The sequence below is a fragment of the Balaenoptera acutorostrata genome, chromosome 3 (assembly GCF_949987535.1).
Source record: "Balaenoptera acutorostrata chromosome 3, mBalAcu1.1, whole genome shotgun sequence".
In the NCBI taxonomy this organism is placed as follows: Eukaryota; Metazoa; Chordata; class Mammalia; order Artiodactyla; family Balaenopteridae; genus Balaenoptera; species Balaenoptera acutorostrata.
In genome coordinates this window covers 68,486,523-68,513,295 of record NC_080066.1, presented here as the reverse complement: position 1 = coordinate 68,513,295, position 26,773 = coordinate 68,486,523, and the positions used below count along the sequence as shown (strand labels likewise).

The 26,773-nt window shown below is 50.7% G+C and overlaps 1 protein-coding gene across 5 annotated transcripts in view; it reads left to right on the top strand.

Annotated features, from left to right (window-relative positions):
• CORO2B (coronin 2B) overlaps positions 1–26,773 on the top strand; it is a 141,173-nt gene that overhangs the window by 97,622 nt on the left and 16,778 nt on the right. For all 5 annotated transcript variants that reach the window (XM_057543721.1, XM_028162721.2, XM_007197804.2 and 2 more), the window contains one exon: positions 15,910–16,026. In XM_057543721.1, coding sequence (XP_057399704.1) covers positions 15,910–16,026 — 117 coding nt within the window. The remainder of the gene's footprint in view (positions 1–15,909; positions 16,027–26,773) is intronic.

Below are 26,773 nucleotides of genomic sequence, written 5' to 3'. Positions count from 1 at the left end.
CTGGTCCAATCAGCTGAATGTATGTGTGTATTGGGAAGGTGGGGGCAGCGGGCAGATTAGGGAATCTGATTGGCTCAGCTTGAATTAGACGTTCATTCTGACCTAGTCAGCTGTGTGTGTGTGTGTGTGTGTGTTGGGGATGGTTAACACGACTTTGAGCCTCAGCATCTGTGAAGGCCGTAGTGAGGGAGTTGTTATGAGCTGTGTAGATACTCCAAGAGAGGTCGCTGAATTCAGGTGGAACCTCTTCTTCCTCCTCCTGGCCCACCTTGGCCTTCAGCTAGCTGAAGATCATTGTCTTCAGTTGTCAGGACTGAGATGACAGAGGGTGACCACCTCTCCCCTCTCCTCCTCCTGAGCCTTCCTCCTGCTTCCGTGGCTGGGTGGCTAGGTCTCCTCTACTGTCATGTCAAGAACAGATCCTGATCCTCTGGCTCAGCTGGCCACAGGGTCTCTGCAACTGTATAAAGACGTGAGGCTGGATAGCGCCAGGGCTTCCTCCCCTTCCCAAGCAGAGTTCAGGCTCCATGAAAAGCCCTTGCCTCCTGGGGCCCAGCGAGGCCCAGAGCCTTGGCTAAGGAGGCTGATCGTGGCCTTCTGTAACGGACAAGGGCCCCCTCTTTGCACCCCAAGTGCCACTGTCCCTTCCTGACTAAGGCTTAACATGCACTCGACATCCCCAGGAGAGTCGCTCAGCGCCCATGCCGCTGCCGCTAGCTCATTCTGCAACACGGGTGGGTTAGCCCCTCGCCACCCAATCTGGGGAGACTACCAAGCCAGGCATGGCCTAGGGCTCCACAGTGCGGAGTGTGGACTCTGGAGGACCAGGAAGCCCCAATTTCTACGCCGATGGGAGCCCTCTCTGCCCCTTCCCCACACAGAGCCCCCAGGAGGTGGCCATGGGGCCACTGGGCAAGCTGAGTCTGCCAGGGATCGGCAGGTGGGGCAGCCGGGGCCAGGCTCAGAGGAGCGGCCCACCCCGTCTCCCGTAGGGAGCCTCCAGACACACAGGCACTATGCACCCCACCCCCGGCCTTCATGGCTGTGTCCCCTAGTGCCCAACGCAGGCCAAGCCTCACGTCCCATTTATGTTTTGAGACTTAGAGTAGCCCCAGGTCACTGGAAACATAATGGATCTGGCTAGAGGCCAGGTGGCAGGCATACCAGGGGATGTGTTCCCCTCCCTGCCCCCGTGACAGCCCATCTCTGCTTGACAGTAGGAGCTAATCCCTGCCCTGGCCCTCCAGGTGAGTGAGGGAGGGTGTGGGCCTTCCTGGAAATGTCACCTGCTTCTCACTCATGCATTCATTCAATAAATATTTATCAGTAGAGTTTACTATGTGCCTGGCACTGTGCTAGGTGTTGGGGATACAGCAGTAAGAAAAACACATATTGTCATGGAGCCGGCATTCAGAGGAGGGATTTCATCTCTAGGTGGCCAGTGCCAAACCCAGGAAGGGTCCTTGTCTGTTTTTGATGAGCATATGGGTGGAGGTTCAACTTACAACCATAGACCATCAGAGCTGGAAGGGCCCTGATATTTCAGTTCTGTTCACCAGCCACTTCTGGGCATGTGTGCAGGGGCTGTGCTAGGTCTGGGGTGTGAAGATGGGTTACACACACGCCCACCCTTGGAGAGCTCACCGTCCGGTGGGGGGGACAGAGCCGTGAGACACTGAGCACAGGGCAGGGGAGGGTGTGGTCCTGGGGGCGGTTGCTGTGCAGAACACGGGTGGAGGGGGCACTCAGACCCTCATTTTGCAGATGATAACGATAGCTAATATTGATTGAATGCTTATTTGGTGCCAGGCGCTGTACCAAGTGAGCTTACGTTTATTGGGTCATGAGGAAACTGAAGCCCAGGAGGAAGGAACTTGCTCAGTCACTCATCAGTGAGAGCAGAGCTGAAACTGGACCCTGGAGCTTCAGAGCCTGAAGTGCTGCAGTAGGTTCCTTCTCCCACCAGCCCCAGCCCCAGCCCCTGAGGATCACCAGCCTCTGCAGATTCAGCAGGGAGAGGGCTTGGGAGGGGAAGGGGCATTTAAGGACTGGGCTGCTCACTTGCTATTTAAAGGGCATTTTCAAGGCCATTGAGGTCCCAGGGCCATTGCCTTGGAGGTGGTACAGCTCTTTCTCTGGCCTCTTAGATGTCCCTGATGGAGCAAGGCTGAGGGTCTGAGCCAGAGGGCCCCTGCTCTGCCCATGCATTTCACAGCTTCCATGGGGCAGTGGCAGCCCAGGGCTGAGTCTTCGTGGTGTCTAAGCAAGGAAAACGGTGGGTGTTGGGCCTCGGCAGAGTCAGCATGCTCTTGATGGATGGTGGGTTCGCTCAGTCGATAATCCCGAAGAGGTAAGGCAGAGGAGTGGCCCAGCTCGGGAGAATGTGGATGATACCCTGTGACCACTCCCACTGCTGACAAAAGTAGCATCTGTGCGACTGGCAGCATGTGATTGAGGAATCATTTGATCTTGAATATAAACTTGACATTGTATTTGTGGTCAGAGGGCGTAAGAAGCATGTCTTATACTTCTTAGGTTTCACTTGTATCCCACACTCTGCTGAGAACCCTCCATGATTATCTCATTTAAGATGAAGGTACTGATAATCTCTTGGGAAAGACAAACCACAACCATGAAACAAAGCAAACTACACAAGGCAGTGCTAAATGAAGAAGCAGGGCAACATCATGGCTAAGCCCAGAGCACCACAGAAGTCTGCACACTGTGTGAATGGGACCCCTTTGAATTGTGCAGTGTACAACCCATGCAACTGTACAGGGGGACCTGATTAGGTCCACAGTTTATGGCATCATTAATTCATTCAAGAAAAATTTACTGAGAGCCTGCCATCAGTCAGGCATGATTCCAGACGCTGGGGTTACAGCAGAGAACTAGACCAAGCACCACACCTCATGTAGCTTACATTCTAATTCAAAAGTCACACAGACTGAAGCTTGAATCCTGGCCTTGCACTGTGTTAATTAATTTCACTGAGCTTCAGTTTCTTCATCTGTAAAATAGACACAATGATATGTACTTCATACAGTTATCATGGTAAATAATTGAAGTAACACTTGGTTTCAGGCCTGACATGTAGAAGACCCTCAGTGAATGATTGCCAGTATTATCACAAATGGTGGGTTATGGGGAGAAAGGCTTGTGAAAGCAAAGTAAAAGGGAAATCACAAGATGTGGAGAAGTCAGATGAGACATCTTAGCAGGAGCAGGAGTCAGGGTGCCTCTGGAAAGATGATTAAGGTTTGCAGAGGCCCAGGTCCTTCCAAGGTTGGGTGTCATGAGGAAGGTGGTGAGGCTCTCATGGGACAGTTTGGGGACCATGTTTTCCCAATCCAAGGGTTAGGACACACATGATCTGGCAAAGAAGTTCTGTGTTTCTTCTAGATGTGAGAAGCAGTCTGAAAAAAAAACATAGTCATCAAAATATTGGGATTTAGGGAGATTTCAGTATTTTATAAGGACCTGAGACACAGCATTTAAAATTGAGAAGTATGACCCAAATAGAGTTGAGCAAACTGGCTGCTAAGGTTGGGGGAGGGTGGGGAACAGGGCATGGGGGTCCCTCAAAGGCCAAGCAGACGAGCTGGATCTGATGAGGTAGGGATAAGGGCGCCGACCCAGGCAAGATCCCTGACTAGCCACAGAATTCGCCCCTGGACTTTCTGAGCAGAAGGGGATTTGGGGCCTTCACAGATTCAAGGAGCTGGGGGCAGTGGAGAATTGGACTTGGAACACAGGTGAGCACCAAGTCAGCTCCTGAGGGCCCAGAGGAAGTTAAATCAGTCCTTGGCCATCCCGGGTGGAAGGTCTGATTGGCCAAGCCAGGCTACGTGTCCCTCCTTGGCCAGCAGAGGACCCCGGGTAGGAGGAGCCCCATTTCAGCTCTCACGATGGGAGGTAAGGCACTGCATCCCATCAGTACAGCACACAGTGGGAGAGTTCCCCCAAATTAGGAAGGGGGCTTGGATACCCAACTGCCAAAATTCCTACAAATGGTTCCAACCATGGAAGGTTCTGGAGGAGTTGCATAATGCAAGTGATCATTATAGAGCGCCGAAGTCACACTGGGGTTTGGGAAGAGGCCAGCGTGAAGGAGAGCAGTTGGGAGAGTGCTGGAGTGCCCCCGGGGGGCGTGAGCATGGTGGGCCTGGAGAAGAAGGGACAAATGTGTAGGCATTTGTGAGGATTAATTTATCAGAGACCTCTGGGAATCTACTCTGAATGCAGAGAGGTACCGCCATCTCAGAGGCTTAGCAAACAGCTGTCAGAGCTCTAGGGAGTCATGTGGCCCTAGGCAGACATTCAGACTTCATCTCATTTCCCACTCTGATCACCAAGGATGGCGGGGCTCAGGAGGGATGCAGTGGCAGTGAGCTATTAGCAATGCCTGCTGTAGAGCCTGAAGCCTGAGGGGTGGCAAGTGTACCCTGTGTTTGTTCTCGCTAGCCCTCCAGAATGTCTCCACTTTTCAGAGGGAGAAACAGAGACACAGAGACTTGTCCCAGGCCACCCAGGCAGTGAGCAGCAGAGCTGAGATGAGCGCAGGTCCCCTGACTCCCGGGCTGCTGACCTGTCCGCTGGGAACAGAGCTTTAGTGATGTTCCCCGAACCCCAGGTGGCTGGCCGAAAATAATGGACCCAAGTGAGTTTCCTTTCATTCTGCAGGAGAAGTAAGTATGTGAGGAGGTTGCAGGAAGGGCTTCAGGCGGGAGGGTCCACCTTTCTCTCCTTTTCCCTGGGCCAGATGGCAAATGGAAAGAGGGATTTTTATCCTCTTGACTCTGTGGCAGGGGAGAAGGGCAGGGCTGGTGTTGACAGCCTGGAGATGGTGCGAGCCCTCTTTCGCTTTTGCTTCTCTGCCACAGCCAGAAATTTGCTTTTCTACCCATTGTAAAACAAAAAAAAACTTTGGCTTCCCTCACAATTTGCATAGATGCTGTTATGTATTTTTTGCCAATTCTTTCACATTTCCAACAGCTATGGATTTTGGCTCACTCCCCTCCTTCCCCACTGTGGGACACTGGGACATGATGGGGTGACTTGGTTGTGAGGGACTCTCCTTCTCTCTGTGGTCACCAGCCCCATTATACTTAGGCCCATGGGGTAGAGTCCAGACTCCTTCATGAGACCAGCAAGTTCCTGAACCCTCTGATCTGGGCCTTTCTCTGTGGCCTTTCTCTCTACTTATTTGGCTTTCCCAAATATTCCTCAGCCTTTGCAGGGGCTGGTCCTTCTGGGTCCTAAGCATCCCCCACGCCGTCCCTGGCTGTGTGCTATCAATCCTTTGGGCCTTCCACACCTCCTCTGGGAAGGCTTTCTGGATTTCAGACCCTCAAGTACTTGCCCCTCTCCTGTGCTCTGGCATTTCCCCCACCAGAGCACAGCCCACCCTGCACTTTGTCCAGCTCTTTGTCTGTCTCCCCAGGAGACTGTAAGCAGCCAGGGCTAGAAATCCACACCCCCAGGACACCCCATCAAAAACCACCCCCCATGCAGATTCATCAGGCACACAGAGTTTGGAATTTTCTTATTTTCTTCGTGTGTTTTAGCACAGAGTTTTTTTGTTTTTTGTTTTTTGTTTTTTAATTTTTGGCTGTGTTGGGTCTTCGTTTCTGTGTGAGGGCTTTCTCCAGTTGCGGCGAGTGGGGGCCACTCTTCATCGCGGTGTGCGGGCCTCTCACTATCGCGGCCTCTCTTGTTGCGGAGCAGAGGCTCCAGACGCTCAGGCTCAGTAGTTGTGGCTCACGGGCCCAGTTGCTCCGCGGCATGTGGGATCTTCCCAGACCAGGGCTCGAACCCGTGTCCCCTGCATTGGCAGGCAGATTCTCAACCACTGCGCCACCAGGGAAGCCCTAGCACAGAGTTTTAATAGAAGGGGCCAATAATCAGGAAACCACAGGGGCCAGCATGAGCTCTGAGGTCCCAGGAAGGCCTCTCCCCAACACACACACACACAAACACACACACACACACACTCACTCACTCACTCACTCACTCACTCATGCATCCACTGTTACTCAACTTCTTCCTATCCCAGCCTCAAGGAGTCTCTTATCTCTTCTGCTGGGGTCTGCAACAGGACACTGCCCAGGACCAAGGACAAAGGTGGCCCCATCACCTCTTCTTCCTGGAGCCTGGGAAAACAGAGTTCATCTCCAAGTGCTCAGATACCAGGAGAAACAGAATTCCTTCCATCTCTTCCCCAAACAAACTCCCCCGCCCCCGGGGACCCGCTCCCACACTCTCCCCCAGTACATACGCACGCACACACGCACATACACACTAGGGATTTCGACTGGAAAAACCAGCAAACCCTTTCCAGCTTGAAAAACACAAAGATAAAAGACTGGGGGGAAAAATCAAAACAGGAAGTCATGAAGTTGGGAGGCTTCCTGCGGTCTCGCCGTGAACTTCTGTCTGACGGGGTGACTGACTTTAGAGCATCACAACCTTTGTTGCACATGCTGCCATTTGACTGTGAACCTACCCCGCAGCTCAGCCCCAGATCTAGAATTTCTCAAGGTCAGAAGAGCAGGATCCAGAATTATCTCCCGGCATGAGGAAGGTGGAGAGATGTGTCTGGTCCCTGGGTGATATTTTCTGGGTGACGAGAATGGACGTGCACAAGAAGGGAAGGGAGTCTGGTCTCAGGGAACAGCGTGAGTGGAGACCCAGAGGTAGGAAACAGGGTGACAGTCATTCACCCAGCTTGAGTTCTTGCTATGAGCTGGCACTGAAGGATGTTCTGAAGATGCCTGGGCCAAGGTCACTGTCTTCGTGGTGCTCACAGCCTGGTGGCAGGGATGAACCAGGAACCAAAGGTCATCTAGGCGGCGGGAGCGTTGGAGGTTAGGGTGTGTGTATAGTCATGTGTGTGTCGTGCAGTGGGGTGGGCTGTTATGTCAAAGCGGGGTCAGGCTGCGAGCGCAGTAGCTCTGATGTCTCATAAGGAGTTTGGCTTTTAAAGTCAAGATAGTAGGGAGCCATTGAAAATTTCAGAGTGGAATAGTTATTGCAGCAGAGCTGTACTCTAGAAGAATTAGGCAACAGTACGTAAGATGGATTGGAGAGAACTGCAGAGGGCAGACACTAGAGGCAAGGGGACAAATCGGTGGACCCACTTCAGAAATCCTGCAAGACAGTCCTGGGAGCTCAAGCATGGATAAAGCCCTCTACCCAAAATAGATCTCCTAGAGGACTGCCCAGGAGTCTGAAAACCCAGGAGAGTCCACTTCTGGGCCAAATGGCTTTCTCTAAAGGCTCCTGTGAACATGCACATAGATGACCCACAAGGAGAAATGAACTGACCCATTACCCGCCCCCCCAGTGTCCTCCTTAGAAGGCTCCCGTTTATTATATACATTATTTCAGATTAACGGGCTGAAGACAGCAGGGCGCTAAAGTGTGGGACATGAGCCCAGTAAGTTCTGATTGGGAGGGAGGGAGGGAGGGAGTGCAGTCAGAGGCCTGGGCAGAAGTGGCGTGGAGAGAAGCTTGTATGGAGGGGGGCGGTGTATAAATGTGTGAGCGTGCGTGCCTGTGTGTGCAGCTGTGTTGGGGACCGTCGCTGGCAGATTGGGCACACCCTGGGGTGACAGCAACCCACACCTTGGACGAAGGGCACCCAGTGTTTAGGAACATGAAACACCCCTCTCACCCCTGCTGAGAAGGCCACAGTGGCACTCAGAGTTCTGAAGCTGCAAAAACTCGTTCTAGTGTCACTGCGACGTGGGGTGACCGGAAACTCAAGTTTCCTCGAGTCACCCCTTCCCTGGGCAGTAATAATTAGATAATGCATGTGTAAGCGCTTTGTGAAGTGTCAAGGGCTGTGAGCTGGAGGGTGAGACCTCCTTCACACGCCGGAGGCTTGGACACAGGGGCCCTGACTTTGCCCAGAGCTTTGGAGAGAAGGACTACAGTGCCCATTTTATAATACCGCTCTCATTTAATGTCAACTTCCATCCAGAGGAGAGAAGACAGCAGGCAGCCTACCTGGATGGTCTCGGATGCGTGGGGCAGCACGTGGAGGAGGGAGTGTGATGACGGAGGCAGACGGGTGGGGATCCCCAAACATCTGTCACGCGGAAGCTTGGGGTTCCACCGTTAGCTCACCCATCTCCTGTGTCAGGGTTGTCCATTGCCCTGGGGCTTCCTTTAAATTGTACAGCACCTGACGTGACCGTTTATCTTCCTATTCGCTTTATCTGGACCTGCGTTAAACACGCAATACTGGTATTTGATTTCTCACCCCACCCCCTGCACCTACATCGAGTAACACTGACAGTATCCGCCCCTGTCCTAGAATGAATGAGTGCAGGTGCTTCCCTGAGGCCCCCGCAGAATATGGAGCCTTTAGGGTAGTGGTTCCCAAACTTCACTGCCCAATGGAATCACTTGGAAATCTTTAAAACAAAATACTGATGCCCAGCTGCCCACTCCCAGGCACTGTGATTAAATTGATATGGGGTACCCATCCGGGCACTGGGGTTTTTAAAACTTCCCAGGTGATCCTAAAACAAAAGCAAAGTTTGAGAACCACTAGGGGGAGGGGGGAGACGGAGTGGGGAAAGTGAGGGTCTTCAAGAGCAAGTATAAGGATCTTCACAACTGAGTTGCCTGCCAGCCCCTTCTGAGGACCTTATGAGAAATTCTGAGGCCCTACTTCTGATGTATGACTTTTCCCCCTAATTTATCAAGTCTCTCACCTACATTCTGAAATAGGAGGGCAGCATAGCCAGACAAGAGCCAGTGCAAACTGCAACTCCTCCCGGCCCAGCTGCATCACCTTTGGCAAATCATGGCCCAGAGCTTGGTTTTCTCATCCATAAAATGGATTGTTACAGGAGGGTTGTAAGGATTTACTAAAGCTTTTTTTAAATTTCTATTTTATGTTGGAGCGTAGTTGATTAACACTGTTGAAGTGACAGCAAAGTGATTCAGTTATACATATACACGTATCTATTCTTTTTCAAATTCTTTTCCCATTTAGGTTATTACAGAATATTGAGCAGAGTTCCTTGTGCTATACAGTAGGTCCTTGTTGGATTTAATAAAACTTTGTTTCAGACTTAAATACAATGATGTATACAAATTGCTGAGGACAAGTCACTTTTGAAGCACTTGTCAAACGGTCCTTTATCACCCTCGTCTTTTTTGTTATCATTAGTATTTCCATCCCATGACTTGATGTGCATCCCTAACTTCTGTCCTGGTATGCCAGAAGCAAGGCCCTCCAGTTGCAGGTGTGCCTGGCTTCATACAGTAAAAAGGGCAGCCACGAAGAAGCAGAGAGGGCATTAGCCCAGGGTCGAGGAATCTGGGAAGCCCAGAGAGGCCAAGGGCCATGTTCATGGTCATTCAGCTGGTGAGGTGAATTGGGACTGGGCCTAGAAACCCTACCTCTTGCTCAGTCTGTTCTTTCTGCCTCACTAAGCTGATTCCCCAGGTAAGAAAACATTTTGCTTCTGTTTACAGAATTCATCTTTGCAGCCATGGGAAGTTCTAGGAAGCTGAAGCTGCAGTGCAGGTTGTTTTGAAAATATCTCATTCTCAGTCAGTTCACTGGGTTCAGATAAAGCCTGGACTGAGGCCCAGGGCACACGCCGTTCCCCTGGCAGCCTGCTGGGTGAGCCATGCCTACCAACCCGCCAAGGCAGGGCCTGGCCTGCCCTGCCCACACACACGCCACACACACGCACTCTGAAACCTATTTTCAATTAGTTATATAATTTTATTCAGTTGCAAGGATCTTATTTTCCCCTAAACTATCTGCATTGTAATAAGGGAGTAAAGAAGCCTATACAAGCAGATACATCTGTGTTCCACAGAAGCTTCTGGAACATAAATCTGGTCGACCCCAGTCTGCATCTCATTTAAGACCTGTTTGACCAAAACCGGAGAGGAATAGTTTTCAATCAAAACTGTGGTGATCACCTCCCACCTGGGGTACCAAAAGCAAAAACAAAACAAAAAACTATGGTGAGTGTGTATGTGTGTGTTTTAAATAACATCTATATCTTTAATAGAAATTGTAAATGTTCATTGGGGAAGAATTAGAAACCACTTATATCCAACTAGCCAGAGATTGCCACTCTTAAATTTTTTTTTTAATTAATTTTTTTTTTTATTTGGTTGCACCAGGTCTTAGTTGTGGCAGGCAGGCTCCCCAGTTGTGGCATGCGAACTCCCAGTTGCAACATGCATGTGGGACCCAGTTCCCTCACTAGGAATCAAATCTGGGCCCCCTGCATTGGGAGCACGGAGTCTCAACCACTGCGCCACCAGGGAAGTCCTGCCACTATTAACTTTAGATATATTTTTCTTTTAATAGCTAAGGATCATTTTGCATATATAACTTGATTCTATTTCACTTACCATTAGAGCTTGAGCAATTCCCATGTCATTAAATATTTTTTGAAAATATGATTTAAATTACCTCATAATATTCCATTATGTTGGTGTCCTATAATTCGTTTTGGCAATGCCCCATTGTTGAGCATTTATTATTGATCCCTATTATAAATAACACGGCACTGAGTGTCTTAGTATGCTTCCCTGTTGACTTCTCCGAGATAAATTCCCAAAGTGGAGTTATTGGTCAAAGGCTATGAACCTTTTAAAAGTCTTTGAGACCCTGTCAAATGGATCTGTGGGAAAGTTGCCATGCTTCGCACTCCCCTGCACCCTGTTGAGAGGCCGTGTCCCAGCACCCCTCAACTCTGTCTTTGGCAGCTCAGCTGTGTTTGACATGCACCCTGATCCCCAGCACTGGGCTCCTCCTTGAGAAGACTCGGGGTACATAACAGCTGCCATCCAACATTTGACATTGAAAGTCTGTCCCAGCGAAGGGGGATTGGATTTGTCCTGTGAGGCCTCCAGGATAAGGCCCATCCTAACAGCATGAAGATCTCCCTAATGACTACAGATGCTGTGTAACGGGCATCCCGACCCCACCCCATGCAGCAAGGTCTCTGCCCCAGCTCTGTTGAGACTCAAGCTCTCTTTGAGGTTCAAGCACCAGATGGCAGGTTAGACACCAGGACCCCTGAGAAGCCTCCCACTGGGACAATTCTGTGAGCTCACCATCTCAACAGTGATTCTAAAGTTATAAAACAGTGCAAAAGGGCTTCCCTGGTGGCGCAGTGGTTGAGAATCTGCCTGCCAATGCAGGGGACACGGGTTCGAGCCCTGGTCTGAGAAGATCCCACATGCCGCGGAGCAACTGGGCCCGTGAGCCACAACTACTGAGCCTGCGCGTCTGGAGCCTGTGCTCTGCAACAAGAGAGGCCGCGATAGTGAGAGGCCCGCACACCGCGATGAAGAGTGGCCCCCACTCGCCGCAACTGGAGAAAGCCCTCGCACAGAAACGAAGACCCAACACAGCCAAAAATAAATAAATAAATAAATAAATTTATTAAAAAAAAAACAGTGCAAAACCTTGACTTCGCTCCTGAGAAGCTCTTTACACATCTGTTTTCTCAGATGTAAGGTGGGGTTGTTATGAGGATTAAATTTGATGATATCTGTAAATCAATATATATTTGATTGTATTAATATATTAATAATAGCTATTAGTGTTGGCGTGAGCCCAAGTATGAGAAGGCAGTATTGGGTAGCAGTTAACAACCAGATTCAGGTTTGGTCTCTAGTCATACGCCTATCCAGAAAGTAGAACAGAAAACAGAGGCATTTGGAGGGTCTGGGGAGAGGATTGTTCACATTTATTTAAATTCAGAAAAAGAAAATTTCAGAACAAGCTTCCTTTAAAACACCTATACATGCACTTTATTGGTTTGTTCTTTAATTTTTATGTCTATCAGAGTAATAATTGTGCAGAGTTCTTGAAGTCTAATAGTACTGCAAGGCCTATAGCACTACAAGGGAGGTGCTGGGGTTGGCTTATACCAGCTCATGAGAGCTTACTGTTAACTGTTTAGGAGTTTTGCAAGCCAGTTTTTAAACACGACCATTATTAAAAATTAAATTATGCAACTTTCAATTAAATGAATGATGTTAAAAACAGAGGTACTAATGTTAAAAACTTATTCCTTACTATTTTACTACTATCTGGTGTGCTACTGTGAGTCTCTTTTAACTCTACTTTTGGTGATATCACCTGGGTAGCTTGAAGTCAGGCATAGTGGGCATTTGCCATTGAAATTGGCAAATGTTCCAAACCATGGTCCTTTTTTTCCTGGAAAACCGGTTGTTAAACATTTACCAGCCCTGGTACCAGGGCCTGTACCCTCGATCCCTATCCTACTTTGCTACACCCCTCGTTTCCCACTCCCTAAAGGTAGCTGCTTCCAATGTTTTGAGCTGTTTCTTTTTGTACTTCTCCTCGTATTTCTTAATTACATGCTTTCACGGCTATGTCTGGTTTTTTAAATCTTAGACATTGTCTATTGACTTCCTATTATGGAAGATGGGGATCTGGCTCTCTACCAGCTCTGTCTCCCCTCTTTTTTTTTTTAAACTTTGGGTTTATTTATTTATTTATTTATTTATTTATTTATTTATGGCTGTGTTGGGTCTTCGTTTCTGTGCAAGGGCTTCCTCTAGTTGCGGCAAGCAGGGGCCACTCTTCATCGCGGTGCGCGGGCCTCTCGTCATCGTGGCCTCTCTTGTTGCAGAGCACAGGCTCCAGATGCGCAGGCTCAGTAGTTGTGGCTCACGGGCCTAGTTGCTCCGCGGCATGTGGGATCCTCCCAGACCAGGGCTCGAACCCGTGTCCCCTGCATTGGCAGACAGACTCTCAACCACTGCGCCACCAGGGAAGCCCCTCTGTCTCCCCTCTTAACTGTACACACACACAATTTTCCTACCTCTGCCTTCCCAGTATATTATAGCACAACTCGTGTTTAAATAAATATTCAGGATTTACATTATTACCATGATGTAAGCATTGTACACAAGTCATTATCACTATGATTGTATTAGCTTTCTGATACAGCTCTTTTCCTGGAGTTAATAATTGCATTTTAAAAGTTGCACGATTTCTCTATAAAACTGTGGCTTTCATACTTTTCTTCTTAGCAATGAAACTTGTCTTTCAAACAAAATTTTGGGAATTTCTTGGCAGTCCAGTTGTTAGGACTCAGCGCTTTCATTGCCATGGGCCCAGGTTCAATCCCTGGTCAGGAAACGAAGATCCCGCAAAGCTGCACGGCACGGCGAAAAGAAAACTTTTTTTATGTGAACTCTACTATATAAAATGGGAAAATCAAAGCTGCCAGGTTGAAAGGAGGTCCCTCCCCTTGAGGGCGCTGCATATAGCAGAGCAGGTTGTGCACTGCACAACTCTGGGGGTCACCATGCACATGAGCAACAGTATGATTCAGTCATGAAAATCATCATTACCCACCCCTTTGGGGAAGGCATTCACAGAGGTCCGCCTGGAAGGATACATTACGTCGGGATCATCCGCTACGAATTCCCTTCCTGATGCAGGGCCCTGACCTCTCCCCATTCTGAATACATTCCAGTGATGTGGCTTCACCTGTCCCTCCAGGACATCACCTGCAGGCTGCTGACCAGAAGCTGCTGACAGCTGATGGCCACCTATTGACTGATTCAGATCTGCCTGGTTGCCAAAAGCTTAATGCAGACAGCTTGACTCAGGGACCACTCAGGGCAGCCTTTGGGACCAGATATAAGGAGAGGAGGCTCTGTCAGAGAGCTAGTGAGCTGTGGAAGCAGACAATGCAGGGCCTGTCTGCCTGTGGACGTCAGAGCTGGAGGGAGGGGAGCTGGCTAGCAATAAGCAGTGGGATTCAGCTCAGCTTTGAGGGTCATACCTGTGTGGGAATCCTAGCTTTGCTTTCAGCTGGGTAACCTTGGGCAAGTGGCTTAACCTTTCTGGGCCTTAATTTCCTCATGCCTAATTCCCAGGGTTTTGTGAGAGTTAAAGAAGCTACTGTGTAACCCTAATAAATCCCAGGGCCACATGTGGCTCGGTCTCTGCTCAGAGTCTCAGTTAAAGAAACATAGTCCAACAGCCTAAAAGTCATTGAAAAAGATATTCCAATTCAAACTGCATCCCTCACGGAATGTCAAAGGGGATCCCATTCTTAACTGAGCAATACACCCCCAATCCTTTTCCTCCATTCTCTGATTTCCGCCAGCGTACAGTGTCAGTGAAGTTCTTCTGAGTACAATCTCCAAGGCCTTTTCCCTCTCTCTTTCTCTGCCTCATTCCTCACCCTCCATACCACTGCCATTTTCTCTAGGTTTTTTTTTTTTTTCTCTACGCACCTTGCCATTGTGGTGTCACAAAAAATCAGATAATCTGGAGATGAGCTGATAGACATGCAGGCAAGAAGTGGCTGGGGAAGAGGTTATGGCAGAATGCACACTCTGAAAGAACTCTTGCCCATCACACTGGTGAAGTAGTGATATAAGGCACGTGTAGCAGGGGCTTGGCAAAAACTGGTTGTCTTCCTCCTTACTCAGTTGAGGAACCTAAAGGACGGTGAGGTTTGACCTGCCTAAGGTGCCTCTGACCACCTAACCACTGTTAGCAGATGGGCAGTGACTGGAAAAACCCTCCCTATTTCCTCCACACCCCAAAAAGCTAATATTAAAAAGACCTGGGAATGGGGACACAGCCTCTGCCTGCAATTTCCCCTCTCTTCCCTGCTGCCTTTATAGACAACTAAGCATGGGACTACCCCTCACCCCCACACCCTTTGTTCCATCTTTTGTGGACTTCATCCCCCCTGCAGGATGTCTTTCAAGTCATGTACTGAGCACCCACTGTGTGCCAGGCTTGTAAGGAGCTGGAGATTCAGAGACAAGGAAGCCTGTCCTCAGTTGCTCATAGACAGATAGAAACAGACTGCCATTCTGTGTGATGGTGCCTATAATAGAGGGAAGCACAGAATGCCCTGAGCTCGCAGAGGAGTTCTTAATCCATTGAGGGATCAGGGGAGACTTCCTGGAGGAAGCGTCGTCTAACCTGTATGATAATAACTAGTATCGTATATTGAGCATTCACTATGATGACAACCTCCACACGAAGTACTTTGCTAAGCACATTAGCTCATTTAATCTTCACAATACTAATGAGGAACCTCTCTCATGACAGCTGCACTCTCAAGCTTTCCAGCTGATTTTATATCCATGTGTCTGAAAATAAAGTTGCTGAAGCCTTAAAAAAAGAAAAGAAAGAGAGAAAGAAAAAGAAATGAGGAAACCGAGGCTTATCGACTTTCCAAAGGCCACCGAGCTAGAAAGTGGCAGAGCTGTGATTCAGACACAGGCCTGTGTGGCTCCAAAGACTGTGCTTTCAGCCACAGGGCGCTGGGTGCAGGTGTTTTAAGGCGCACACTGAACAAGCACGCCGCATCCGGGAATGGCACCGCTCACATCCCAGGCAGGGTAACATATGAGAGCGCATGGGTGGACCCCGAGGTTCAGGCCTCTCCGCTCATTCCCGGAGCAGCAGGAAAGAGCCTCCTCTTGATCCAAACCTGGCTGTGTCACCCCGCTGAGAGGCAGCGGGGAGTACAGGCACATGGCCCAGTAACTGCCAGGGCTGCTGCCCACCAGGCTTGGGTCGTTCAGGTGGATAGTTACCCCTTAACTTTAAACATTTTTGCTTGAGGAAGGGGCACCTTTCTCTACGTTGCACACAGGTGTCGTGTGGGCACGCACAGCCCCACCCACCACCCTGCTGTGCGACCCTCCCCACCACCATACGGTGTTGGGAGATTGCAGCCACAGAGCAATAGGGCTCAGCCGGATGCAGGGACCCGAAGACATTCGGGGGCCCTCAAGGACCTTCTGGTCCAGTGTAGAAGCCCAGGATAAAGGCTCTTCTTTCAAGTCACCCCAGGGCCATCAAACTAATGCCCTTTTCTCCCTCTCTCTCTCTCTCTCTCTCCTCTGCAGACGGGCAGGATTGAACCCAACTACCCCAAGGTCTGTGGTCACCAGGGCAACGTGCTGGACATCAAGTGGAACCCCTTCATCGACAACATCATTGCCTCGTGCTCGGAGGACACGTCGGTGAGCAGGAGGGGTGCTCCCTGGGGAGGGTGGGTGCACGGGGGCACCTCCCTGCTTCTTCCTGGAGGCCTTCCTCCCTAAAATCCCTCCTTCTCCCTTCTTTGCCCTTCTTCTGTTCTCTTGGTCATCCCTCCAGCTAGCCCCAGGATGGGGAGTTAGGAAGAGGACAGAGGGAGCGAATCCATGGACTATTTGTTCCTTTAGCATGATTTCATTTGGAGGTGTTGACTTTGTAGGTGAGAATCAGAAAAAAACAGATTAAGGGTGTGATTTGGCACTCATCTGTAGTCTCAAAAGGAGAAGGATAGAAAGAGGAATATGGACAAGGAGGAAGGGGGAAAAGGGAAGAAATGGATGAACCATGAGGAAAAGAGGCCCTGTTCTTGCAGGCTGGGCAAGTGTACCATCTAGTTTTGTCCTCTGTGAGCCACGGTTTTAGGGAAGGACACTGGGCTGAGAATTGTCATGACTTATCCAAGGACCCAGAATGGTGGCCCAGGTTTTGAACACCATGTGTTCCACCACTTAATGGGGAGAGAGAAGAAATAGGAGAAGGGAAATGAAGAGGAGGGAACAGAGAGGAGATGGAGGGAAAGGGAAGAGGGAACCGGTGGGAAGGATGAGATAGAGGGAAGAAAGGCGGCAGAGAGTTTGGAGAGGGGAGTTGAAGAATCCAGGGAGAGTAAAATGTGAAGCCGCTGTCTGGCCACCCTTTCCCCAGGCTCTGCTGACTTTCATACGTGGAGGTAGAGTCAGGTGTTGGCAGCAGGCTCCGTGTTTCTGGAAAGGGGCCCCATGCCTTTCCTCAGTTGCCCTTAAACAATGTCAACACCCCAGCCTGGAAGCAAGAGGGGATTTCAGAGCCTCAGCTGAGCTGGGGAGAAGGGGCCGCTCCAGCCCCTGGTGTTGCCGGGTGAAGGAAGATCAGGCCACAAGCATCTCTCTAGTGCCCACTGGCATAGCCTGGGTGCAGGTCGTAGACTCCCAGGATATTGGAACTAGAAGGAACTTTGGAGCTCATGTCTCCTGTCTTTCCAGACCAGCCTGAGAGCTCCTGAGAGTAGAGGCCATGGCCTTTTTGGCTCTGAATCCCAAGCATCCAACACAGAGCCTAGTATGTGGTAAATACATAGTAGGTATTCGATGGAATGGATACCTGGATGGATGGATGGATGGATGGATGGATGGATGGATGGACGGACGGATGGACAGATGGCTAGATGAGTGACTAGATGAATGGATTTTTGGATGGATGACTACATTGATGGACAGAAGACTGAATGGATGGATAATGGATAGATAGTTGAATGGAAGGAGGAAGGATGATTGGATGAATGGATGACTGGATGAAGGTGAATGGATAGATGGATAGAATGGAAAGATAAATGAATGCATGAGAGAATGAATATAGCCCAACTAATGAATGAGATTCACAGTAAATAGTCTCCATTGGTTAATAAATAAGGGGGTATGGAGGAGGTCAGCTGGCACAGTACCTAATAAAAGGGAGTGGTGGGGAGGGGCTAAGAGAGTGGGCTTGACCAACTCCTGAAGGTCAAAGCCCTGAGTCAACCCAAGAGGATTCCTGAGAGCAGCAGCATCAAGGGCAGGGCCCATGTGTGCAGGGAGGGCAAGAACTTGTGATGGGCACGATCCATCAGGTTTGGCTACTTTCTTCAACGAGACGGAGACAGTGACCAGGGGTCAGAGAACCGACAGGCCAGAGGATGAGCACAAGGTGATGGAGCCCAGGACAGGTGAGGAAACCCAGAGGGCAACGAGGACACTGGTTGCTTCCTGGGCTGAGAAGGAGGCAGCTGGAGTTGGTGGGGGCTGGAGAGCTCAGTGGTCAGTGTAGGTTAGGACTGGGCTCAGTGGGAGAGAGGGCACTTGGAGGTGCTGTCCATTGTTCTCTTCTGGGTGCAGGGAGTCCAAGGAGTGTCAGCGACCACAGACCGCTCTGTCCCTGCCTGTGCTGAAGTGTTGAGCCACTGTCACTAGTCATTGAAGAGCAAACACCCCTGAAACTCAGGGCTGCCTTACACTGACTTTTCCAGCCACTCTGGGCTGGACACTCTATACGCCATTAGCCCTCATTGCCACCCTGTGTGACAGGCATTGCCACCCCAAGCCGAGGGCTGGGGTCAGGTCACAGAACTAGAGAGTAGAGGAGGACTGCTGGCCCCAGAGCCCACGCTCTTCCTGATCTATGAAGTCTTGTGATGACACGAATCCACAGAGTCCGTGTTAGAAGCCTCAGGCCCCTCGCGGTGTCTCGTATTGAACCGGGGAGCCAGCTGGGAAGGAGAAGGGCAGTGTCCATCTGGGTGTGGGGGGACAGGTTAGGCTGAGCTGTCAGAGTTGCTGGCTGTCCTGTCTCCACCTCAGGTCTGAACTTCCTGAATCAGGGCGAGGGTGGGAGGGGTCACTGGCCCTGATGGCCCTGCCGGGTTCTAGCTCAGCACCTTATTTCACCTGAGTCAGGCGCCACGTGCTCCAGGACCCCAGCTAATAAACCAGACGCCCATGCTGTGTGCTCAAGAAAAGCATAGGGCCCAGCCCTGACTGCACGAGCCAAGCGGCTCTCTTCAGCTTCACACACACTGGACCACAGTGTGCCTGCCTAGGATGCTGGGCTTCAATGACAGCTTGACTGTGGACTCTGCTGGACCTGGGATTGAATCTCAGCTTCACCATTTACTAGCTGGGTGACCAAGGGCATGTTATGTACCCTCTCTGAGCCTCAGTGTTGCTCCTGTTTTTAATAGCAATAATACTGGTACGTCCCTTAGGCAGTTGCTATGAGGATGCGAGGAGGTCTGTGCCTAGCACTATGCCTGCTGGTCTCAGGATGCAGAGTGAAGTCGTTGCATCCACGGAAGGTCAAACAGGGCTATGTGCACAGGGAGGACAGAGGGATTACTTTTGGCTGAGGTACAGGCAGGGTAGAGGGGTTAGAGGGCTGAATAGACCCTGGAGAAGCAGGAATTTGACAGCAGAGAAAATGTTCTAGAAGGCCCAGGAAAAGGACATAGGCAAAGGCCTGGAGGGAGTATGTGTTAGTCCACTTGGGCTGCTATAACAAAGTACCACAGACTGAGTGGCTTTTAAACAACAGAAATGTATTGCTCGTGGTTCTGGAGGCTGGAAGTCTGAGATCAGTGTACACCATGATCAGGTAAGGGCTCTCTTCTCATTGTGTCCTCATATAGTGGAAGGGGTGGAGCTCTGTGGGGTCTCTTTTATAAGGTCACTAATCCCATTCATGAGGGCCCCACCCTCATGACCTATCGCCCACCCCCAAAGGCCCCACCTCCTAATACCATCAGCTTTGGGGGTTTGGATTTCAACATACGAATTTGGGGGCAAGACAAACATTCAGACCATAGCAGAGTTCATATGGTGTGCTTGGAAGACAGGGTCATCTAGTGTGGCTGGGGTCCTGGGGTGGTGACCAGGGAGGGGAGTGGGCAGGAGAGGCGGCTGCAAAGGGAGGTTGGGAGCAGAGAGAGAAGGCTTGGGACACCAGGGTGAGCAGCTGAACTTTGAAGTGAGACTTGTGCTTCTCAAGCCATCCGAACATGAGCCAGGACACCACGTATGCAGCGTGGAGACACTGCACGCTCTGGGGGTCAGGGAAGGGGCTGGGGGGTGGTCACAGGGGCTTTGTGGAGGAAGTGGAGCCCAGGCAAGCTGGGCAAATGCTGGAATGTGGCTCAGCAGAGAGAAGGGGAGCGCCCAAGAGAAGGGTATGGCTTGGGTACATGTCAGGGTGTAAAGAGAAAGGAGACCGGGCTTAGGGGCACAGGGAGAGAGAGGCTGGCCCGGAGCCACTGATCCAGAGAGAAGGGGATAACGTCACAGATCAGCGAGGAGCTAAGCTCTTGCTCTGGCTGCCAGTCCAGCTGCCCAGAAGCAGCCGCTCACAGCCCTCGCTTTGCCCCTCAGGTCTCCATCCCTCCCCAGCCTCAGGGCCAAGGATCTTGGCATTGGAGTCAGCACCCCCCGACACCCCGAGGCTGGAACCATGCCCCTCCTGGAGAAGGGCACACTGAGGGCCCAGGGGAAGCCCCTGCCCAGGGTCACACAGGGAGTCACATCCCAGACAGGGCTGGAACCCAGGTCTCCTAACTCCCAGCCAGCACCCTGAGCACCTACCCACAGACCTAGTTTTAAGTGAGGAAACTGAGGCTCAGAGTCTGGAAGGGCTGACAGTTCAGATCCGTCCAACGCTCAGTGTTTCGATCTCAGCGTGCTCTCTGTGCAGAGCCCTTGTGGGGCACCAGGAGCACACGGAGCCAGGCATCCTCACCCAGGTCCTGGGAGGGGGGCTGTAAAGGCAGAGGACCAGCAGCGCCCAAGGTGGGGGGAGGAGGCCAGTCAGCGCTGCCAGGACCACTCTGACTGACCTTCCCGCCTCTGCCAAAGCCCCCTCCATGGGCAGGCCTCCCTTGAGCCTCTCCAGACCACATGGTCAACTTACTGTGCATCAGACATGACACCCAGGACCGAGGTTAAGAGGTCAGTCAGCACACCTACTATGTGCCAGGCACTGTGATACACACCAGGGCTAGGGAGGGAATCAGATCGAAGGGGCCCAGAGAGATGCCGTTCGCAGCACGCCAGGCCCACGTCTCCCGGCAGGCCCTGCACACCCACTGCCACCCCTCCCCCGCCCTCTACTTGTGTCACAACATTCAGAGGACACTGAAGGGATCTAGCCAGACTCCACCCCCTCCCAGCTCCTTTCCCATATCCCCATTCCTTGAAAAATCTCCAGTGATGTCCATCCCCCATGTCCCTCAGGATCAGCCTCCCCTCCCCCCAGCCTCCCCTCCCCGATAGCGTGAGGAGGTCCTCAGGAGTCTAACCCCATCCTTCCAGGGAGCCAACGGGACGTACCCAAGCCCTTTCCCAAGGGGCTCCCATCCTGAGGGAGAGATGGAGGCTGTAACTCTCCCTGGCATCTGGCAGAATCCAGTTCTTTCCGCCGCTGGGTGATGTCACCTATTGTTGAAGGGCTGTGCTTTTTATAGCTTCTGCCGCAGCTAGGGAGGGCGGCTGGCAGGCGGCAGGGAAGGGCGCTATGGGTTTCCAAGCCTCGTGCTCCCAGCCCTTCTCAGGCAGCCACAGAGAGAGGTTTCTGACATCTCAAGGAGAGGAGAGAGTGATCCCAGAGGGAGGAGGAGGAGGGAGGCAGGCCCCTCTCCCAGGCTCAGCATCTTTCCTTTCCCTTGTATTCCTCTGCTTCTCCATCCAGCAGCTGCCCTCACCCCCCAGGAGAGGCGATGCTCCTCCCCGAAGAACCTGGGAGTGGGCTGGGGCAGGATGTGAACACTGCTGGAAGCAGCCGGAAGCCACCCACCACCCTGCTCCTACACACACACACACGCACACGCACACACGAGCTTGAGAACCAGTACCTCTCTGAGGTGAAAGGGAGCGACACACTCCTTTCGGAGATGGAAGGACAGCAGCCCCGAGAGGCCTTACCAATGCACTTGGCAGCTGCAGAGACACTACCAGTGTGCAAGTGTGGCTCAGTCATTAGGCAGCCCGGCTCAGGAGGCCATGGGCCTAGGTTCAAATCCTGGCCCTACCACTTCCCGTGTCTGTGATCTTGAAACAGTCCTGCTATAAAATGGGGACCCTATTGGGCTTATGAGAACAAAATGAATATAGTGTTTCTTGGCTACTAAGAACTCCATAACCATTAATGTGGGGACCAAAGAGTTCAGATAACCTGCCCCGGTGAGGGCTGGCCAGGGGCTTGGAAGAGGGAGACACAGGCTCTTTCCACCGTATCTCACTCTTTGCTTCTTGAGGCCCCAAATAGGCCTTCCATCACTGGTTTCCAAAAAAGACTAAGCTGAATGCTAAGCCTTAAAATCTAGGAAAGAAATCCCCACCAGGTCTGCCTCCCCATTCAGAACTAAAGGGGTGATCTGCCATCTATCTAGCTCGCCACCAGCCAGAGCAAGGGCTAGCCTGCTTCCTTACACGTGACTCATTGCTGAATCTGCTAATGGTCGGAAGGTTTCTGGGCTTCTCAGCTTCTTCCGTTGGTTCGTTCATTTAACAAGTATGTCTTAGGTGCCTATTATATTCCAGGCACTGTTCCTCACCCTAGAGATAGGGCAGTGAATTTAAAGACCCCACCCCTGTATGGAGGAGTTGACCATCAGTGGGAGGCCTTGAAGGTTGTCTGTGCCCCAAATGGGGTAATTTTTAGATTCTTGAGGCCAGGGAGTGGCACCTCTTTTTTGGAATAGATGAGCAGAAAGACAGATCATGCCCTCTCCATGTTGTCAGAGTCTATCCAGGGAAGAAGGAAGGGATAGGGCAGGGGCAGGGGTTCAGAAGAGAGAAACAGGGCAGTTTGCCTGATTCAAATCCTGAGTTTGAATCCCAGCTCCCCACTTCCTGGCTGTGCAACCTGGGCAGGTTTCCTAACCTCTCTGTGCCTCATTTCCTTACCTGTGTAAGAATAGTCATTAATAATAATAATAATAGTAATAATAATAGGTAGCACATATCCTTTCATGTGTCCAGCCTCACATTTACCATTTCATTTAATCTGCTGGCAGCTACCTCACAAGACTCTCGGCAGTAGATGCTCAATCGTGCTTCCTTCTGGGCCCTCAGCTGGCCTCTCTCACCTCCCTCTCTTAGGAGTGATTTGTTTCCCATGTTGGGAAACAGTTAAGTGGTCAGAAGATATCAACATTAAGGTAGACTTTGAGGTTCTACCTCTTGTTTAGGTGAGTGACGATAAACTCAGTTTCTAGTACTAAACAGAATAGTTGGCAAGAAATGAGGAGGTGGGAGTTCCAAGACCCTCTGGGCAAGACCCTCACGGTTTCTTTCTTCTCGCTGCAGAAGAGACATGAGAGTTGCTCTGATCTCAGCCCCAGGCTTTGTATCTGTGGATTGTTGGATGGAAATCCTAGGGCAAATGGCTGTGTAATGTAGTACAGCTAAATTGGATGCCATCAGAGGGCAGTAACCATATCTTATACTTGCCTGTTCCTCCCCGCACTACTCCAAACAGGGTTGTTTTTGAAGTAAGTACTAAGGAGTTGGAATCCATATCTTCTCCCAGCTACTTAGGACCACTGTGAACTCCAACTCCTTCTCTTAGCTCCTATACCCCAGATACAGACAATAAGTACTGTTTGTTTGCTATAGCTGTGTAACAAGCAATTCCCCTAACCATAGCATTCTTTCCTTTAGAACAGTGTTGTCAGAGGGGCTGAGTAGGCCCTCACTAGGCCCTGGCCCTAAATCAATAGCAGCCACAATCCTCAATGTATCAGAAAGCAGAGAGACCCAGCCAGACACCTGCCTAATCACATAATAATTTTAAAGAGGAAACGTATTTGCATTCCATAAAATGGAGACAGACTTCATACCACATTCATTGACTACACAGGGGGCCACAAAACACAGATGAAAAATAGAAATCACATCTAAAATCTGACCTATCTAAAACTTGTATATAATCCTTAATATTAAGCAAGCATTGTTAAGTGTTACTAAGAGTGCTTAGTAATCTGCTTCGTAGGGTATATATTTAGTCTTCATAACAACTATAACGTAGGTGTAATTATTCTTACAGTTGGGAAGACTGACGTTCAGAGAGGCTAATAAGTTGGCTGAAGTCTCACAGCCGATAAGGTCAGAGCCTGGATTCGAATGGAGCTTGTAAGGCCACAAAGCTCTCACTTTCTTGGCCCAGCTGCTCCCTCACCCATGCACAGGGACACTTGGTTTTGCAGCTTTATAAACTGTCTCCTTCAGCCGCCTTGGCTTAGCCTTGTCTGCACGTGTCTGCTGTCAACCCCACAAGACTGTGAGCTACTTGAGACCAAGGACTGGCCCCCGGGGGCCAACACTGTGACCCAGGGAGGGGGTAGGCATATTTCGTTGGATTGATTGGAACTGAATTTAACTAAACAGGGCTCTGACCCAGGGACCTATGAAAGGGACAGTCCCAGGCACAGCTGGCTTGCTGGAGAAAGGGCTTTTGCCACTTCTCCCCTCCCCTTCCTTCCAGAAATCCCGTTTGGCAGACTCTATTTGGTTTCCTGTTGAATTGAAGTAACCTCTCTGAGAGCAACCTCTGAACAGATCTGTAGCGCTCCTCCCACACCCATCCACTCTTTGTTCCCAGCAAATCCCTTGAATATTTAGGGACTGGAATTCCTTTTCCAGCTACTTAGACCCACTGTGAACTCCAGCTCCTCCTCTGAGCTCCTGTCGTGCATGCTGCCAACTGTTAGCTGTAGTGGTGGATCAAACGGAGCTAGTCTCTTCCCCCCGGTGATAACATTCAGTGATGTCAAAAGCAGAGAAGTTTGGAAGATTAATACTGTCTCAGTGTGCAGAAGAGAAAACTGGGGCCCAGGGAGAGAAGTGGCTGGAATCAAATGGAGTTATGAGGCAAGACGCCTCTCTCCTTCTCTGTGGGACATTTTCCATTTGAGACCCAACTCTAGCAGTTATTGGTGAAAACAGCTCTTGGCTTCCCCCCGCAGCCCTTCATTCCTCTGGACTTGGCGCCAGTCGGGGGGCTGAGCCTGGTCACAGACAGTGCCTGCCCTCTCCATCCGCTTGGCTTAGCCCCTCGGTTCCTAGGCAGAGCTGTCACGCCAACAAATCAGCTCCTACGACTAGAAAGCCTCAGACTCACAAGGACCCTGAAGCTCAGTTTAGTTCAACCCACACACCTCTAAAAGGTACGTACCTCTCAATTCATCATCTGGATGAGGAGCCTGAACCTCAGAGAGGTTAACTGGCTTGTCCAAGGTCATCCAGCTGGTCAGTGGGATTAGAGCCTGAGTGGACCCGCCCTTCACAGCTTCCCCCGTGTCTCTACCTTACCCTGCACATGATGCCATCCAGGGATGCCTCCGTTAGCTGGCTCCTCGGGAATTAGGCTGTTCTGGAAAAAGGCTTCCTTCTGAGCCTCAGCCCGAGCAGGATTCCTTGGGACGTCGATAACCAGGGATGACACACATGGCCTCTGGCCTCCTCTGCCACCCGCCAGCCTGCCCCACCCCAGCCGGGCTGACCCTCTTGTGGTCTCTCCGCCCACTGTGCCTGAACCCACACACGGGGTCATTTTTCTGTCTCATCCTTCCCCACATTCCCAGCCTGTCTTTTCAAATGTGGGTCACATCCCCTCTTCTAATAACCCTGTGCCTCCCGACCCTCTCACCCCATCACCCCCAAGACTGGATTCAGGGCCCCCAGCTCTGTGCTCCTGTAGGTCCTCTGCCATGTGCTCTCAAGAGCAGGCATGGGGCAAGCTCAGCGCCCCTCCCATTGGCTCATTATCCCACGGCCTGACTCATGAGAGGTGTGAGTGGAATGAATGAGACTCAACTTTCGGTTTCAAAGATTTTTCTCAAAGGCCAGATTTTCTCCCCTTCCTAATCAACACTTATACACTGAATGACATGGGTTCACGTGTGTATGTACTTGTCTGGCCATAGACAAGATCCTTTGCCCCCAAATGCCTCCACGCTGGCCTGCCTTGACTCTGAAAGCATCTCAAGCTTCCTGCTCAAGTGTAAACAAGGGTAGCCTATCAACAGGGAAAAAGATGCCTGGTATTTCTAAGAATCAAAGACGTGCAAATCCAAACAACAGGGAGATGGCATTTTTGATCTGATGGGCAAAAACCTGTTTTCGAAGGTATAGTTTTAGAGATATGGGTAAAGAAACACTCTCAGACTCTGCTGGTAAAAACTGGGACAGCTTTTTTTTTTTTTTTAAGTTTTTTTTTAAATTAAATTAAATTTTTTATTTTTGGCTGCGTTGGGTCTTTGTTGCTGCGCGCAGGCTTTCTCTAGTTGCGGTGAGCAGGGGCTATTCTTCGTTGCAGTGCGCGGGCTTCTCATTGCGGTGGCTTCTCTTGTTGCAGAGCACAGGCTCTAGGCACTCTAGCCGCATGGTCTCAGTAGTTGTGGCACACGGGCTTAGTTCCTCCGTGGCATGTGGGATCTTCCCGGACCAGGGCTCGAACCCGTGTCCCCTGCATTGGCAAGGGGATTCTTAAGCACTGCGCCACCAGGGAAGTCCCTGGGACAGCTTTTGAGGACAATTTTACAGTAACTAAAAAAGTGAAACACTTCTAGGCATGTGTCCTACAGGAATACTCACAGCCATGCACAAACTTGTATGACAGGCCTGATCATCATAGAATGAATTGTAACAGTGAAAAAAGTGGGCAGAGCCCAGGTGTCCATTAACAGAAGTTGATTAAATCCATCACGGCATGGCCACATAACAGCTGTCCCTCTGGCCACTTAAAAAGATAAGGTAGGGCTTCCCTGGTGGCGCAGTGGTTGAGAATCTGCCTGCCAATGCAGGGGACACGGGTTCGAGCCCTGGTCTGGGAAGATCCCACATGCCGCAGAGCAACTGGGCCCGTGAGCCACAATTACTGAGCCTGCGCGTCTGGAGCCTGTGCTCCGCAACAGGAGAGGCCGCGATAGTGAGAGGCACGCGCACCGCGATGAGGAGTGGCCCCCACTTGCCACAACTAGACAAAGCCCTCGCACAGAAACGAAGACCCAACACAGTCAAAAATAAATAAATAAATAAAAATTAAAAAAAAAAAAAAAAGATAAGGTAGAGCCATGTGTAGTGGTGTGGAAAAATGCCCACTAGCTCTTGTTACATGAGAAAAGCAAGTTGCAGAAGTACATGTATCATCGCATACCTTTGGGTAAAAAAGAAA